This window comes from Sinocyclocheilus rhinocerous, unplaced genomic scaffold (genome assembly GCF_001515625.1).
Source record: "Sinocyclocheilus rhinocerous isolate Xijiao unplaced genomic scaffold, SAMN03320098_v1.1 scaffold273, whole genome shotgun sequence".
In the NCBI taxonomy this organism is placed as follows: Eukaryota; Metazoa; Chordata; class Actinopteri; order Cypriniformes; family Cyprinidae; genus Sinocyclocheilus; species Sinocyclocheilus rhinocerous.
Genome location: NW_015656360.1, coordinates 388,941 through 406,050, shown reverse-complemented (window position 1 = coordinate 406,050; position 17,110 = coordinate 388,941). Strand labels below are relative to the sequence as shown.

The 17,110-nt window shown below is 37.3% G+C and overlaps 1 protein-coding gene across 1 annotated transcript in view; it reads left to right on the top strand.

The window, feature by feature from the left end:
• The window catches only part of rab11fip4a (RAB11 family interacting protein 4 (class II) a), a 43,153-nt gene extending 26,251 nt beyond the window's left edge, over positions 1 to 16,902 (top strand). The window contains exons 4-15 of the mRNA XM_016527541.1: positions 3,801 to 4,015; positions 4,228 to 4,395; positions 5,689 to 5,823; positions 9,571 to 9,606; positions 10,120 to 10,219; positions 10,364 to 10,467; positions 11,130 to 11,270; positions 11,406 to 11,487; positions 14,126 to 14,263; positions 14,355 to 14,510; positions 15,442 to 15,585; positions 16,279 to 16,902. Of these exons, the coding sequence (XP_016383027.1) occupies positions 3,801 to 4,015; positions 4,228 to 4,395; positions 5,689 to 5,823; positions 9,571 to 9,606; positions 10,120 to 10,219; positions 10,364 to 10,467; positions 11,130 to 11,270; positions 11,406 to 11,487; positions 14,126 to 14,263; positions 14,355 to 14,510; positions 15,442 to 15,585; positions 16,279 to 16,395 (1,536 nt within the window). The 3' untranslated portion in view covers positions 16,396 to 16,902. The remainder of the gene's footprint in view (positions 1 to 3,800; positions 4,016 to 4,227; positions 4,396 to 5,688; positions 5,824 to 9,570; positions 9,607 to 10,119; positions 10,220 to 10,363; positions 10,468 to 11,129; positions 11,271 to 11,405; positions 11,488 to 14,125; positions 14,264 to 14,354; positions 14,511 to 15,441; positions 15,586 to 16,278) is intronic.
• The last annotated feature ends 208 nt before the right edge of the window (positions 16,903 to 17,110 follow it).

Sequence of the window (17,110 nt, the reverse complement as noted above, 5' to 3'; positions counted from 1 at the left end):
CGCGAGCGCTGAATGGTTAAACACTGGCAAGAATTAAAAAAGTAATGCAATTTATAAACTTTAGTGACGATGTGACACTGCCTCGATTATGCAAGTGACAATTTCTGTGTCAACTGTGCAGCTCGCTTACAGACAGACGCGATGTAGTGATTTGAACCCATTTGCGTATTTTGAGAGAGAAAGAGAGCGCGCGCACGGTGATACACTCACGCTGTTTGTGAAATTACGTCTCACACAAGATTTTCAAATTATTTAGTTATTTAATGAAGAAATATGAAGGTGAGTACCTCACCTTCAGCATTATAATTATTTCACCCGCGCTGGACAGAGACTGCATGTCGTGCCAAACCTCTCATGGCAGCGTCATCAGCTTGAGATCGTTTTTTTGAGATCGGCCTTTTTAGAGACCGCCGATCAAACATCCCACCGTGATAATCGGCAGATAGTAATCGGTAGCTGATCAATCGGAGCACCCCTAAAAAAAAAACAACGGTCCCCAAACTTTTGCATGGTAGTGTGCTTTCTGACCACTTCATTCATTTAATTCACTCGCTTGATGACAGAATTTTCATTATTGGAAAGTCCCATTTAGCTAAGTAGGCTATTAAAAGTATTATTATTGCTGTTGGCCAATAATGACACATAAAAGTGTGTTTGATTACACAATAACCATGGACGGAATCCCACTTACACTCTGCAAGAATACAGCGGCTTTGCCTCGGCATCATGTTTGAATCGATACCTGGCTGCATATTCAGAGCAGAGGCACTGGCTTTTTAATGATGATCATCCCTCCAACTCAGCCCACTGTAAGCAATGTGGACACATTGGTGGGTGTATTTTAGCTCTTAACATCCCAGATTTTGTATTTTAGCTGTATTTAAGTTTTGATGCAACTTAGTCCGTACTCAGCAATAATGCATGAAACACTGGAGGTACGGGGGGATCAGGAGTACTGCAACATGACAGTATTAGTCCATCATGTTAACCTTAAACGTCAGTAAAGAGCAAAATCTGCAAACTGGCCCTGCTATGATTTTCAACAGCAAGTCGAAACATTAAAATACAATTCTAATACCTGTAATTTAGTACAGTCAAACTCTATTTTAAAACAACTGCATTAAAGTGAAGCTGCCCTTCATTGGTATTTATTTCAAAGAAAATGTGTGTCTATAATATAAATAATCCACAAATCACACTTATTGTAAGTTAATCAATCACATAAAATCAAAAGTCAAACTCTATTTTAAAACAACTGCATTAAAGTGAAGCTGCCCTTCATTGGTATTTATTTCAAAGAAAATGTGTCTATAATATAAATAATCCACAAATCACGCTTATTGTAAGTTAATCAGTCACATAAAATCAACTCACTTTGATATACACAGAGTAATGGTGAGTGAAAAGATAATAGCATTATTTTAACTTCTTTCATCAGTGAAATACATATAACTACTGATATATGTGTATAGGATTTTTTGGTTTATAAAATGATGTGAATAATTTTGTGTATTAATGCATGCCTAACATTAAAAGCAGTCTGTCAGTAGAAGAGTGTAAATAATGAATGTTAAGTCTAGGCATTCCAGACAGTTCTGTCTAAGGCGGGCTGGCAGATTCAGGTCGGGACGGACCAAAAGGGGTCTTAGTTTATAGCTCACTTATCTGGGCTCTCACTGCAGGAGACCCCTGCATCTCCTCTTACATTACTGCAGTCAGAGTGTATCTGATAGGGCTGCATTCATCCCAGTCGCCGCTCAGCAGGGAGAACCTCTATTATGCTGTCAAAGCTTCACATTAAGACTATGCAGATATCAGTCATCAGTAATCTGCTCTTCCGCTCTTATCTCCAAAGATGCAGCCATGTGGGAAGAATCAAAGTTTTACTCAGATTTGCGACTAGACCTGTGATGTTCAATCCTGCGGCCGGCCGTTACATTTCCTTTCCGTAAGCATAATCTCAGATCAGACCGGACAGACTATAAACTTTTTTTCTTCAAGGCATTTTTTAATAAATGCACAAGACTAGTTTAAAGACATAAAGATATATATGCTAGTTATCCTGCAGGTTGGTTCTACACTGCAGATTTGATTAATCAGTATAAGTTGTAAAATAAAGATTATTGGAGTATGTTGTACAAGAAAATACCTTCAGTCATTTTAGTTCAAAATGTCGTGTCACTGCTTTGTAAAAGTTACTAGCAATTTCTGAGAAAATCCTACATCAGTTTTTTAATTATTTTTTGTTTTAGTGTACGTCTCTTTTCTTAAATCTGCCATGTGGTGCGAGTGGAGAAGTGAGCGAAAATTGTGTGTGACCTACAAAGAAAGGTAGCGGGCTCGCTGATGTGTGAATGTGAGAGGGGTCACTTCAGATACACATTAGCACACTGCTGTACTCTCAGAGATACACTCTGATACGAATTAAATGCTTTTGGGAAAAGGCTGAGTTTGCGATTGAATGAAAGACAATTTTTTAAATGCATTCTATACTACTGAGTAAAGAAAAAGAGAAACCTAAAATAAGGAAGAGGGGAAAATATGGTTTAGCATAAAGACTTAACATAAAGAGCGAGGGATCAAAGAAGAGCAGAGCAACTGACTATTACATTCCTGTGCTAATCAAGCAGTAGTAATATAGAGAGTGTAGTAAAGATCCCTACAGTATTAGATGTATGTCTAAACCTGTTCCTTAGGGAGCCTAAGTCAATTATTTATTTAAATATCAAACTGACTGGCATTTATTTTAAAGATATATAAACTACTGTGCAAAGGTCTTAGGCCATTAGTATTTTAACACAAAATTGTTTTAAGTCAGTTATTTCTATTTTTTGCTGTAGTGTGTCAGTAGGAAATATCAGTTTATATTTCCAAACATTCCTTTTGTCATTAATTGTAATAATCCAGTGCAAATTATTATTTTTTTGTATGCACAAGGAGTCTGACAACAGCCAGTGCTCCACACACAGATCTGATCTCACCATCATCCAGTCTATCTGGAATGACATGAAGAATCAGAAAAAACTGAGACAGACTAAATCCAGAAGAACTGGGGCAACGTCTCCAAAAGGCTTGAAGAAACCTACCTGCAAATATAAATACACTTTCATATTAGACAGACAGAAAGTGTCAGATATATGTATTTAAACATATATAAAGACCTACCATTGATTTAACAATCTCTCATAGTGTGATAATTATTCTGCTCTGTCTGTGCAAATAACAAATGAGCCACTGGACAACATCAGCTGATTCCCATTGTCCTTCTGCCATTGAGATGTGACATGAATTTTAATAAGTAAATTAATATTTTGAACTGCACTTGTTATAGGACAGAATGAATGTAAAAAAAAAAATATATATACAAAAATGAAACCTTGTGAGAGTGAGCAGTGAGAAATACAGTATAAATTATTGCTATAAATTAATGAGAGCACCATTTCTGTCTCTGCCATGAAATCTAAATCCTCATCCTTTTCTTCTCTTTGTTAGACTTACTATTCGTTAGTCAATTGAAATGTTTCACGCCAGTTCACCATGATGACCTTTGTCCTGTCTTGGCGTCATTTGTGCCTTCTGGGGTTAATGAGCAAAGGTTCCATAACCTTTGACCCATTATCTTATGTGTCCCTCTGAGAAAGGTCTTCTTAATTCAGAAGGTGCTTATTTCACCTCAGTAAGTTCTGTGTGTGAAGAGACCACATAGTAAGTCAGAGTAATCCGGTCTAGTTTTAATGTTGCATTTGCATTGGATTTTTGAGCAATATTCAAACTTTACTAAACAGTTCTTGTATTTTCAGCACGGGGAGGGGAGTCTGGGACCCCCGATCATTGTGTGCACGCGACCGTACCCAGAGTGCCAGCTGTATTCTGATGAGGAAGGAATGGTCGGACGGGACGTGCAGGAGTCAGACATGGACAGCGCAGGAGACAGCGGGGCAGGATCTGAATCTTCTGAAGGAGGACGTCATGATGATAAAGAAGGACTGGGTGGACTCTTTCTACGTGGAAACAGGTCAGCATCATGGATGATTGTTTTTTTTATTGTTGTTGTTTTAACATTATTTGAGCTTAAGAAGCTAAATATATGTTGCCAGAAGTTTAGTTAAAATATTAATTTAATAATTGTTGTTTAATTAAATTAATAATAAAATAAAAAATAAATAATAGTTAACTGTAAGAATGAGTACATAAAGTGAGACCTGCGACCTGTCTCTATGGTTTTAGCTGTGGTCAGATGGTGTCGTCAGCAGCAGCTTCAGTAGTCTCAGTGGAGGAGCAGTTTGAGGACTATGGCGAGGGAGAAGATGTGGACTTCACTCCCAGCAGCCCCGTCCCTGATGATGACACGCGTACCAATGGTTTCTCTGACTTGGGCTCCTCTCTGCCCTCCAGGTTAACTAACTCACTTTAGTACACACCTCTCGCATAAAATACTGACATATGGTGTTATTTTGTATGATCTGTTTCATTTGATTGCATGGATGAATAAGGGAGAATAGCAAAAAAAATAAAAAATCTTTCCACATTTTCCAAATTTAATGTAATATTTTTTTTAGGTTGAAATATGACAGATATATTTTCTTGAGAGTCACTAAGAATATTATTAAAGGTGCAATAGGAGATCTTGTAAAATGCTAACTTTAACCTGATAGCACTGAAATATGCAAAAAAAAAAATCGAACGTCCCACCCTCCCTGCAATCGCCGTCCAAAGCCACGCCCCCTGAACGCATTTATGCTCACAGACCAGAGACAACATTACTACAATAGGCTACATCAGGTTCCCAATTCCAGCCCATGTTCCGAAGTGAAGTAAACTTCAACGGATTTCCCCCGCTCAGGGAGTAGGGAGCAATGAACCCTGTGTAGGGATCATAGCGATCTGAACACAGTTCATGCACGTAGCTCACTTCTAACGAGCTGGCGCGAGGACTAGATTAACCGCTGGGCTACATCATGTGTCATTCACCAGTGAGAAATCTTTAAAAGTACTACAATACCAGGAAGGAAGATCGGGTTGTTGATGTTTGCCTGCCATCCTCGCTCTGTCTGCACAGTGTGCGTGAACGCGCTGATGACGTATCCTGTCTGCACGAACTGGGTGCGCAGAGGTATGCTAATACATACGTTGACAGGCAGGTAGGAAAGCATATTAAAACCCTCGGCCCGAGCGTTTTGATTGGACGACCATTTCTTGATCCTACGCCTTCCACAGAATATATAAATACAGACAAATACATTTAGACCACTTAACTTAATGATTGCTATCGGGATGTGAAGAGACTTTCAACCAGCATAACAAAAAATGTTTCTGAAGACAATCGCCTATTGCACCTTTAATGCATAGTAGTTATAATTCTGACACAAATACGCTCTCTTGCATTAATGCTTTTGACAGCCATTAATCGTCTCATTGTTAAGCATAAAATCACAACAGCCAATAATTATGAAATAGTTTTGGCATACAGTCTGAGTTTTGTGTTGTTAGCTGTTCTCGTTTGTTCTGTGTGATTCTGCTTGAATCAAAGATAATTATCCTATCATGAAATCAGTAACATATAATTATAAATTATTTTCCAACGATGCAAAATTTGATCTTACCTTATTATATTATTAAATATATTGAGCAAGTAAAATGTGAACGCTTCTACTGCCAGTATTGATCATCACTTGATGGTGTTTCCAGTGCTGGTCAGACCCCTCAGAAGATCAGGCACCTGTACAACAGTGAGCTTCTGGATGTTTACTGCTCCCAGTGCTGCAAGAAAGTCAACCTGCTCAACGATCTAGAGGCCAGACTCAAGAACCTCAAAGCTAACAGGTAAGAGACGACAGAGTTTGATATTAGCACATTGCTAAGATAATGGCATGTTACTCTAATAGACTGCTACAGGGATGATGTACAGATTTTTAGTAGCATTACACAGTTTCCCTCAGCTAAATTTCAGGATTTTCCATTGGCTTTTGGATTATTGCAAAAAATAAGCTATGTGACCAACAAAAGTTTTTGATTCTTAGGCATTTTTTTCATTAAGATAATCTGCACAAATGAACTCAACTTTTATGAAGCCTAAATACAGTCGCCAAAAGTAAAAAGCTGAAGTTAGGCTATAGATGAACTACATCTTGGTTGCATGACATCACCATCACAATGTTTACGCAAACTTTTAGTCTTAATTTAAAATCTACAAGTTGAAAATTTTGAGTTAGTTTGCAAGAGCGAAAAGTTAGAACACAAGACTGTGAAAATGGACTAGTGAGTAGATGAGTTTTCCTGTTCACCATGATGACATTTAATGTCTGCGACAACCTCTAGTCACAGTTAGCCACTTGTTAGCTACAGCCTTTTTCAAGACGCATAAAAGCTTAAAAAATCACAAAGGGGGGTATTACGGATGTATTCTATGTAGTAGAATAAAATGTGAAAATATCTTGAGCTTCTGTTAACCACAGACCTTATTTCAAACAATTAACCAAAACCCATTAAAAAAAAAAAATAGAATGATGGAACCCGAAGTTCAAAAATACTAACTCTTAGCTGTTTTTCAGGACTCATTCCTGCAGCACTCTATAAGCATAAAATATACAAATCACACAAATATTGGGGAAACAATTTCTGATTACACACAACTGTTTTTATTTGCATGTTTTTTTTTGTTGTTGTTGGGTATTGATTGAAATATACATGTATTTATTTACATTTGTCTTGCCTCTTTCGCCATCTTGGATTTATTTATTTTCTTAATTGATGCAGTGCATATTAAGAATGAACTAGAAATATATTTATGTTGTAATGATGTTTTTTTTTTTTCTGGAGCCATTTTATGCATAAGGAAGGTTTATCTGGCATCCTGTCTTTCCTGATTCAGTGGTTACATGTCCATGTCTCAGTCTGAATGCTGTCTTTAGTGCCCTTAACTTTGCAGCATCCATAGTTCATATTAAATGGCATAGCACTGCACTTCTGAGAGGATTCTTTATGTCTCAGTTCACTCTAGGTAAAGCTAGATATATTTTTATGAGTCTCTTTAATCACCCCGGTCTGTCAAAAGCTGTATCGGGAGATGGGTTTCATCAGAGGAGCTGTTACCATAGCAACAATGTTCCAGTCAAGGGTTTACTAATCTTTGTGAATGTTATCAGACAGTGAGGGAAAACTGAGCCCCTCAAGAAAAGCCTGGGGTGTTTAAGTGGGTGTGTGTGGTGGAATTTGATGAAAACTGCTGAAATAATCCTTTTAGTATTATGTGGACACCTAACAAATTTGGCACTTCAGGAGAACGACACTGCAATCTTTCATCTGAATCAAGATTTAAAGCATCATGGGATTATGAGGTTTCCACCTCTGCTGCTGACACACCGAGACATTAGAAACAATAATGTACAGTATGTGGAAAATAATGTGTTTTTTGAACCTTAAACCGCATAAACACATTTCATTACACCAAATACACAAAATAATGTTCTTTTTAGCAACATCATATGACCCCTTTAAAACCTAGTGAGCTGCCTCACTACATACTTCCTACTGTACATAGACAGCTGCCTTCTAAGACAGCATCTTGACCGTCAGGGGACTACATGAGTTATTTCAGAAGTATAGACACGGCAAACAAATAGGCAATAGACACAACTGACTTTAATAGAGTGCAACAGTACCTGCCCACTTTTTCAGCGTCCTTAGTTCCGGAAATATTTTTCCTATTCATTTTTCTAATAGGGATTTTCAAAATGTCTTTGTTTAAGAGTTATGAGGTATAAACCAAAATAGCTAAATATGAGGACAATCACAAAGTTTTACAAAGTAAAATTACTTCCACTACAAAGTTTGATTTAAAAGTATTTAGAAATCTTAAAAAAAAAAGCTACAGTGCAATACTGTACTTAATAGCTTTAGTGAAGGAAAGAGCTACAATCCCATGAAGAAGTGCAAATGATATAATCAAATTGAAATGATGAAGAAATATAAAACTGTTGATTTAAAGATGTTGATTATACACAGAGAGACAACATAATTTACATTTATAAAATATGCATAGTATGTATGCAAATATTTAAGTAGTTTGAGTGGGTAGGGAAACTGACATTTGCATGTAGGTACTAAAGAGTTCTTTGGGCATGATTTGCTTGCTTTGATTTTGTGATTTGTGGAATTTATTTTTTTTTAATTTTTTTTACAGAATCATGGATAATGTTGTTTTTAACCAGGAATTCTGCTGTTGAACACAATTGTTTAAAAAATAAGTTGACATAATGCGGGCCGATGGCTTCAACAAAACCATATACCATTGATTAACAACCTCGTAGCTCAGAGTAGGTCTGTTTATAAAGGTTTATACTGTAAGTTATCATTCAAAATCAGTTCTGCTCTAGAGAAAATTAATGAGAATCCTAGAATCCGACTGTTGAACTCCATAGAGTTTGAGGTTAGCATGACGCTAATAACACTGAACTGTTTTTATTTATACTTTTCAGAACTGAATGAAATACAGTAATATTTTTACTGAGCTCGATGTATTGGATTCTGGGATTGCCTGTACATTTTTATTATTATAAATTATAATAAAATAAGGTATGTTAGGGGGCAGCATAATCAAGTGGCTACCTTTTGGAACTGAACAAGAGAGGCTGTTCAGAAAGAGCTGTGTAATTTCCTTTTCTCAGGCTGAATAGGTGAGATGGGGAAGTGGGATCATGTGGCATTCTGTGGCATTCTGTGGCCTTTGGCTATTAATCCTCTGGCATTTTTGTCCAAATCCTCCACTGCATACTCTGCTGAAGTTAAAATGCATTCATGCAAAACATGATTGGCACCCATATGAACTGCTCTATAATGATCAGCAAACATTTGGGTTATTGTATTAATAAGTATTGTGTATCTCTATGTATCTATGTATGTATCTATCTATGTATCTATCTATCTATCTATCTATCTATCTATCTATCTATCTATATCTATCCATCTGTCTGTTTGTCTACAGTTCAGAGATCTGCTGTTGAATCACTGTTAAGTGTAAAAGCCTTCAAAAGCCACCTTTAACAGGTCTTGACGGGTCATGAAGAACTATGTGCGACTGTTATTTATTATTGTTGTTGTAGTTAAATGTGTTTTGTCAGTGCTGGGCTGGATATGAGGACAGGAGAGCTGCTTTGAGTTCAGATCTTTGTGATGTAATGAGAGAAGGGGTTTTAAGAGTGACGTGGGCCACACAGTTACATAAACCCAGGCAGAGGTTTATAATTAGAGTGCAGGTATTCTATTTTTACTGAGGTCCTCCAGAGCTGTCTGATTATCAGTGTAATCTCATGACCTAGGACAGTCTGACTGCAGTACATGATCTTGGCCACTTGGGGCAATAGTGAAATAGTAATTAGGCTCTAAACAAAACTGCTTAGTAGAATTGAATAAACGAAATTGCAGATTGAAGGGTTGCACTAAGGAAGATAAATTATAGCCTGTCTATCTGTCTATAGATATCCATTAAACTGGACTTTCTGCATGGTATTATATAATTTTTTATGAATATTGTTTTCTAATACAGGGATCTTTTTCCATTTCTTTTTACAGCCCAAACAGGAAAATTTCCAGTACAGCATTTGGTCGGTAAGTCTCTAATCTTTGTTATTTTCACAAGATCTGTAGAATATGAGATTACAAAGCGCTGGCTTAATACCCATTGCCTGACTGTTAGTGTGTCTGAAATCGCATACTGAGTAGGTACTGCATTTGACTTTGAACTTACTTTTTGACTGTTAAAAAGTATAGCATTAATATGGGTAGTATGAATGAAATTTGGACATACTACATCCGCCATGTGTTACTGTCATGTGACTTACCAGCATCAGTTTTGTCACTCCGCTGCCATTCATAAGTCCTCTCCCATGGCCTCATGGGATAGTAAAGTGTCCATCGAATGCACACAATGTCAGTCTTTTTTCCAAATACTGTCAATTCGGACATACTGTACTACTCTTTTCGCATACATTTTTCGCCTACTATATAGTATGGCAGTATTCAATTTTGGATGCAGCGTAAGTCACTAACTGGTTAGACAGGAGAATGATTAGTAACTCTAGTTCCATTTTCTAATTCTCTGTTTCTCTGTGTGTCCCACAGTCAGCTCTTCCACCACAGTAACTTCAGCAGCAGTCAAGGCAGCACAGAGGACCTGTTCAGAGACAGCATCGACTCCTGTGACATTGACATCACTGAGAAGGTCCTGGAAACATAATAATGTGTCACTGAAGACCCTGTTTATTGTTTAGGCTTAATGCATAAAATTCAAATAATGTTTTTTTAGATATACATTTTAAGGCCACTATAATAATGCTGTTTTCCTGTGAATGTAATTCTACTGCAGGTGAGTTATTTGGAAAAGAAGATAACAGAGCTTGAGAACGACAGTCTGGCCAATGGAGATCTGAAATCCAAACTTAAACAGGAAAACACACAACTAGTTCATAGGTAAAGAGATCTGACTATTAGTTACAGACACAGTACAGTATAAAGAGCATACTGATAAATTTATTGTAATTATGTACATGGATAATTTATTATTTATTACTTCATTTGTAATTATAATCCTATTCAAAAGTTTGAGGTCAATAAGACTTTTTTGGAAACAAATTAATATTTTTATTCACCAAGAATCAATTTAATTGATCTAGAATTAGAGTAAAGACATTTATAATGTTACAAAAGTAATAAATGCTGTTATTTTGCTGCTAATATATTTTCTATTCATCAGTCTTGATAACGCATCACGGTTTCTACAAAAATATGGAGCAACACAACTGTTTTAACATTAATAATAATAATATTAAGAAATGTCTCTTGATCATCAAATCAGCATATTAAAATGATTTCTGAAGGATCATGTGACACTGAAGACTGGAGTAATGATGCTGAAAAGTCAGCTTTGCCATCACAGGAATATATTAGGTTTTAAAATATATTAAATTAAAAAACGGTTATTTTAAATTGTAATGATATTTTACAGTATTACTGTTTATACTCTATTACTCTTTTGATCACATAAATGCAGCCTTGGTGAGCATAAGAGCCGTATGCGTATGTACTATATGTTTTCTTATGTCTATATGTGTTTGTACATGTTTACCCATCAGGGTACATGAGCTGGACGAGCAGATCAAAGATCAAGAGGCACATGCAGAACAATGTTTAGAGGAGGAGCTGAAGAGACACAGAGAGGCCTACAGTAAGATGGAGAGAGACAAGAGCACTGAGATTGAACTGCTTAGTAACAGGTACATCTCCTATCAGAAAACTAAAAAAAAAAAAACATGTATATGAGTCATGTGGAGGTGTCAAGACCTTAAAACACCATGTTAGAAGAGCAGTGTGTGGCGTACTACTTTATAATGGATAATTTCTCCCCATAGGGTCCAGCAGCTGGAAGAAGAGAACGCAGAGATGAAAGTGAATGTGTGCAGACTCAAGTCTCAAACTGAAAAATTGGACCAGGTCAGATATGCATCAAATCTCAAGCTCTTGAGTAAAAATCCCTTGACCATCACCACAAGCACATGACCCACATCATACATCAGCTCATCAGGTTATGCGTCAAATGGTTTGTTTAACAATTAAAAGATTTTACTTGCTATCTTGCACCAAACACTCACCGACACGTTCAGACATCCATTTTCACACCATCACTTCTGACCTCACTGAAGCATCTTTTAACACATTTCAGCAGGCAGAGAAATCCCTGGAGCTTGTCAGTGTTAACGGCACACTCTTTCATGCTGCTTGCATTAGCTAGTGTAATGAGTGTGAAAGCCCCTGCCTGCATGACATTAGCAGCCCTGTATTAGACGCAGAGCTTGTGAGGCTTTGATCTCTGAGATGGAATGAAACCTTGTTGAGCAACTGCACGACTTGATGCTGTAGCTTTTCCATAAAGCTAAAAAAACTAGGTCACTGTCTGATATAGCTAAAAAATTAAAGGTCCTCTTGTGGACTAGGCTGAAAAATGCATTTTTTTTTTGTTTCAAATCATCTAAAGAAGCTACATTTATGGTGAAATTGTTATCAGATTTTATTGCTGATTTGAAATGCAATGAAACATTAAATACACAGGTGACACAAAGTTTTCAAAGTTTGTTCAAGTGGATGAGAGACGTACTTGTATACCTATTGCCTAGTTTTGCCTACCTAAAAAACAGCTGCATGAGGTCCAGAAATGGCTGCCAAGTGAACTTGATTTTTTTACTCGAGTCAAATCAAGCCAAATTTATTGGTATAGTGTTTTTTTTACATTGTTTCAAAGCAGCTTCACAAGAAATATTAATAGTATCTCTAAAATGCCTTAAATCGGTACTCCAATTCTATCATCATTTACTCACCCTCATGCCATCCTAGATGTATTTGACTTTCTTTCTTCTGTAAAACACAAATGAAGATTTAAAAAAAAAATAACCCGTCTCTGTGAGTCCATAAAATGCATGTGGATGGGACCCTCAAAGTTGACACATTAAATCCATACACTCTCAGAAATAAAGGTGTGGTTTTTGAAGCATCAACTTTGAGGGTCCCATCCACTTGCATGATACGGACTCATATGGATTATTTTACTAAAAATCTTTAATTGAAAAAAGAAAGTCATATACATTTGAAATGACATGGGTGAGTAATTTTCATTTTTGGGTATATTTATTATTTTGTCTAGCATATATCAGTATATCAGTGCCACATAGGGATGCTCCGATCAGGATTTTTGCAGCCGATACTGAGTACCGATTTCTTGTCATGGTGATCGGCCGATACCGATGCCGATTCTGATGCTTCAAGCTTTATAGACGGTTTCATCGGGCGCACGCGCCTTGCCCAGCCCGAAGTTCCGGTCAGTGTTTGTTTATCAGTCTGGCTATGGCACCGGCTACAAACGCAGTTAAAGTTAAGGTGATGAGTAGACTGAAGTTGGGCTCAGGTGGTTGTGCTGTGGGATGTGTTTCCCATACATTTATTTATTTGTGGCGCTTGCCACAATATCAAAACTGACCAATTTTCCAAAAGGCTTGGTTGAATAAACATGAGCACGTACTGCGCATTTAAAAATCAAAACGAGGCGCGGGTGTTTTTATATCACTGTATTTCTGAAGGAAGACTATCTTTAGAAAATTTTCAATGTCATTTTCATTTCATCTTTCATGTTATATACCTGATAAAGCAGAGTTTGTGAGCTCAGCCTGCTTTGTGTACAGCTGTTACCGGGGAAACCTCTGTTTCTCCCGCTTTAAAATGCATTCTGATTATTTGCGGGTGGATAAAATAAATCATAAATGATGCAAATATTAACTACAATTTTTTTTCATGAGGCAGACGATTTCGCGCGTGTGTGTGTGTTCGTGTCCTCCATGCTGTGCCAACTTACAAAAGAAAGAAACATGCTGCGGCTGGCTGATAAACACAAGCACTGACTAACGTTAGAGCGACCGCGATCAGCTCTGGTGGCCGTGGAGACGTAACGCGCTGCAGACTTGTGCAGTGAGGCGCAGATCAGCTCTAACTTCACTGAATCTGCTGTTAAAAATGAACCATCCATTCATCATCATGCAAAACATGCACGACAAATAGCGAATTGTTCATTGTTTCTCGACACGTCATAGCATTTCCACACCCGTGATGACATGACTGTGGCTTAAAATCATGTACTTGGTCAGGCGTTGACGTCATCAAATTGCGATCGGTTCGTGAGATTGGCCTAATAGTGAGTACCGATCGAGTCATGAAATGTGATTATCGGCCGATACCGATCTCTGGCCGATCGATCGGAGCATCCCTAGTGCCACAGTGTCTTGGGCACAAGACTGAGCATTCAGATGTAATCAAGAGATTTATAAATTAGCTGGTGTTCTAAGCAAAAGTAAACTGTTTGCAATATTAATGAAAATATGCTCTGTTGTCTTAAGTAAATATAACCAGTTGTCAAAAAACTTGATGTAAGGTTAACATTTTACAAATTTAGTTAGCAGTCATTAAAGCGATGATGTTGAGAAATATGTGGGTGTGGCTTTATTTTAAATCATTAATGTCTCGCTATAGAGACAATAATGATGTTAGACACAACAACTATATCCTCACTATGTATATTTGTGCACAGGAGAAGCAACGTATGACTGATAAACTGGAAGATACAAGCCTGCGTTTGAAGGATGAGATGGATCTGTACAGGAAAATGATGGATAAACTTTGGCAGAACAGACATGAGTTTCAGAAGGAGCGAGAGGCCATGCAGGAGGTAACACAGTGTCATTTTCATTGCAGATTAGAATTATATACATACATAAACAAATCTCCAGACCTCTCACACAATTCACACATGCATGTAGCTGATTGAGGACCTGCGGCGTGAACTGGAGCACCTACAACTCTTTAAACTGGAGGCTGAGAAGCCCGGCCGTGGCCGTAACGCCGCAGGACTGTCCGAGTACAATGCCAAGACTCGAGAGATTGAACTGGAGCACGAAGTAAAACGGCTTAAGCAGGTACAATGGAAAGATATTGCTTATTGTGCCGTCTGTGATATGTTACCTTACAATATCATTGCAAATCAATCAGGTCCATGATTGTTTATACGGTTTCTGTGTACACTTTACAACAGCTCTCAAGCTCCAAAAAGCACATGAAAGTATCACAAAAGTGGCTTATGCACTATATTAAATGCACTATATTTAAAAAAAAAAATCATTATTCACTGAATATGGTCAGATTTTAATATAAGGATATGAATTAGAATTGCTATAAATAATACGTAATATATTGTGTATCAGTGGTTCTTTTTGACTCAAAGGTCTTCCACTCTCCAAGACAATATTCATGTAGTCTAAGATATATCTGCTGTAATGACAAAGATGCTTGTTTTCAGTTGTTTTTTTAATTAATTTACATAAACTAGGATTGGCAATATATTAAAATCCTTAATCCTTTAATGTAAAATTAATTACATTAAAAGCAATTACATTCCACAATTCTAGGCATTTCAAGAACTTTAATATATTTCAGGATTCACACTTTTTATGACTAGTGAACTGACATATTTCCAGTCTTTTGTGATTATGGGATTAATGCATTAGAGAAATTTCTGTGACATTTCCAGGTTTGGACATCATACTTTTAAAATTCCCTCATATACAGTAAGCTGGTTTCCCAAGGCCATGGGAATCCTGGTTCTTAAGCAAAATGAGAGTTATTAAAAGAACAACTTAAAATAGGAAATATGCCTTGATTTGAGCTGTTTTAGCGTATTTTAAAACTTGTTTAGTCTTATTTTAAATCATATTAAGCCATTTTGTGGCTCCCTTGGAAGTGTGCTGAGTCCCCCTAGTGAGATCCACTGCTGTATATTATATAAATGCATACTGTATACTTCCTTGCATTTAGTATGATGTGCACACTGATGTGTTTAATCATTAACAGGAGAACCATAAATTCAGAGACCAGAACGATGATCTGAATGGACAGATTCTCAGCCTCAGCCTTTACGAGGCCAAAAACCTGTTCGCATGTCAGACCAAGGCCCAGTCACTGGCAGCAGAGATAGACAATGCCTCCAGAGATGAGGTGAGAACAACATTCACAGTGTACAGAGACCTGCAGAATACTGAACCTCACTAACTAGCTATGCCTGGTCCCGTTGAGGGACTGCATATGTTTACACTTCGTGTGTTATAATGAGAGGATTCATGAGCACGCAATTTTCAGCGCTGCACAAGAACTCCAGCGTTTCGAGCGTTGAGTGGATTCTAACTTAAACACCTCTGATTGGCCATTGCGTTGCAGAAATCAACAGATATGTCTGTGATTGGCTACATTGATCAACTCTGCAAGCACGTGTTATAAATAGAAACTCTGCCTATGCTTGCACCTGTTAATCATTATTATTTTATATTGTTCTTGAATAACAATTTATTTGTTTTTAGATGATTAGAACGATTCTGTACCCTAAAGGGATAGTTCACCCAAAAATGAAAATTACCCCATGATTTACTCACCCTCAAGCCATCTTAGGTGTATATGACTTTCTTCTTTCAGACAAATACAATCTGAGTTTTATTTCAAAATCACCTGGCTCTTCCAAGCTTTATAATGGCAGTGAATATTAGACTGCTAACCATAAAATACTAAACACAAACATAGAATGCTAAACATTAGCAGATGCTCTAATCTAGAACTTACTAAATGTCCTTTAGCTTTACATGAAGACATATCATCATTATTTGGTCACTCATTTGGTCAATCTCTCCATCCTTCCAGCTTGTTGAAGCTTTGAAAGAACAAGAGGAGATCAACTTCCGTTTAAGGCAGTACATGGACAAGATCATCCTGGCTATCCTCGACCACAACCCCTCCATTTTAGAGATCAAGCATTAGGCTCCTGAGCTGAGAGCGGATAGAGGACTCACACTTGGCAGAGAGCTCCCTATTCAGGCCAGGGGTGTGAAATGCACCACCTCTGCCCTCTTACACCAAGTCATCATGTATTTACAGTGCAAGTTGCTGTCGAAATGATCGTGTCTCTCATGTGCTCTGTCTCACACACGTGGGTCACGGTTTCCATCACTGCTCATATCATCACGCTGTGCGTTTAGGCTGTAGAAATGACAAAAACAAGTGCTGAAACTGGAATCTAGAGTAGAAGTGTACTTTTGCTCTCAATTATATATATATATATATATATATATACACACTACCTCTGAGTATGTACAACTCAGTGTTGTATTCTACACATGAACAAAACAAATAGAATTCTATTAAATATGACACAATCACACCATATAGGAGAGCTATACATGCACCCTATGGCATGTGGGGTTTATTCATATTATTTGAACATTTAATCAGCCCTTAAAGTCCCCATGAAATAAAAATTAAAGTTTTTTGGGTGTTAGTATCAATATGTTAGTCTTAAGGTTATCTATAAGGCAGTGTGCTCCAAAACAGTGACAAAATTCGCATTTAGAAGATATAAGCATTCAAAGCTTGCAGTTCGTCACTTCCGCCAAAACGGCTCAACGATTTTTTTGACGTCACATCGTACTTCAGCTTCTCATGAAACTTTCTGTCCAATCAAATGCTCTCTAGAAGC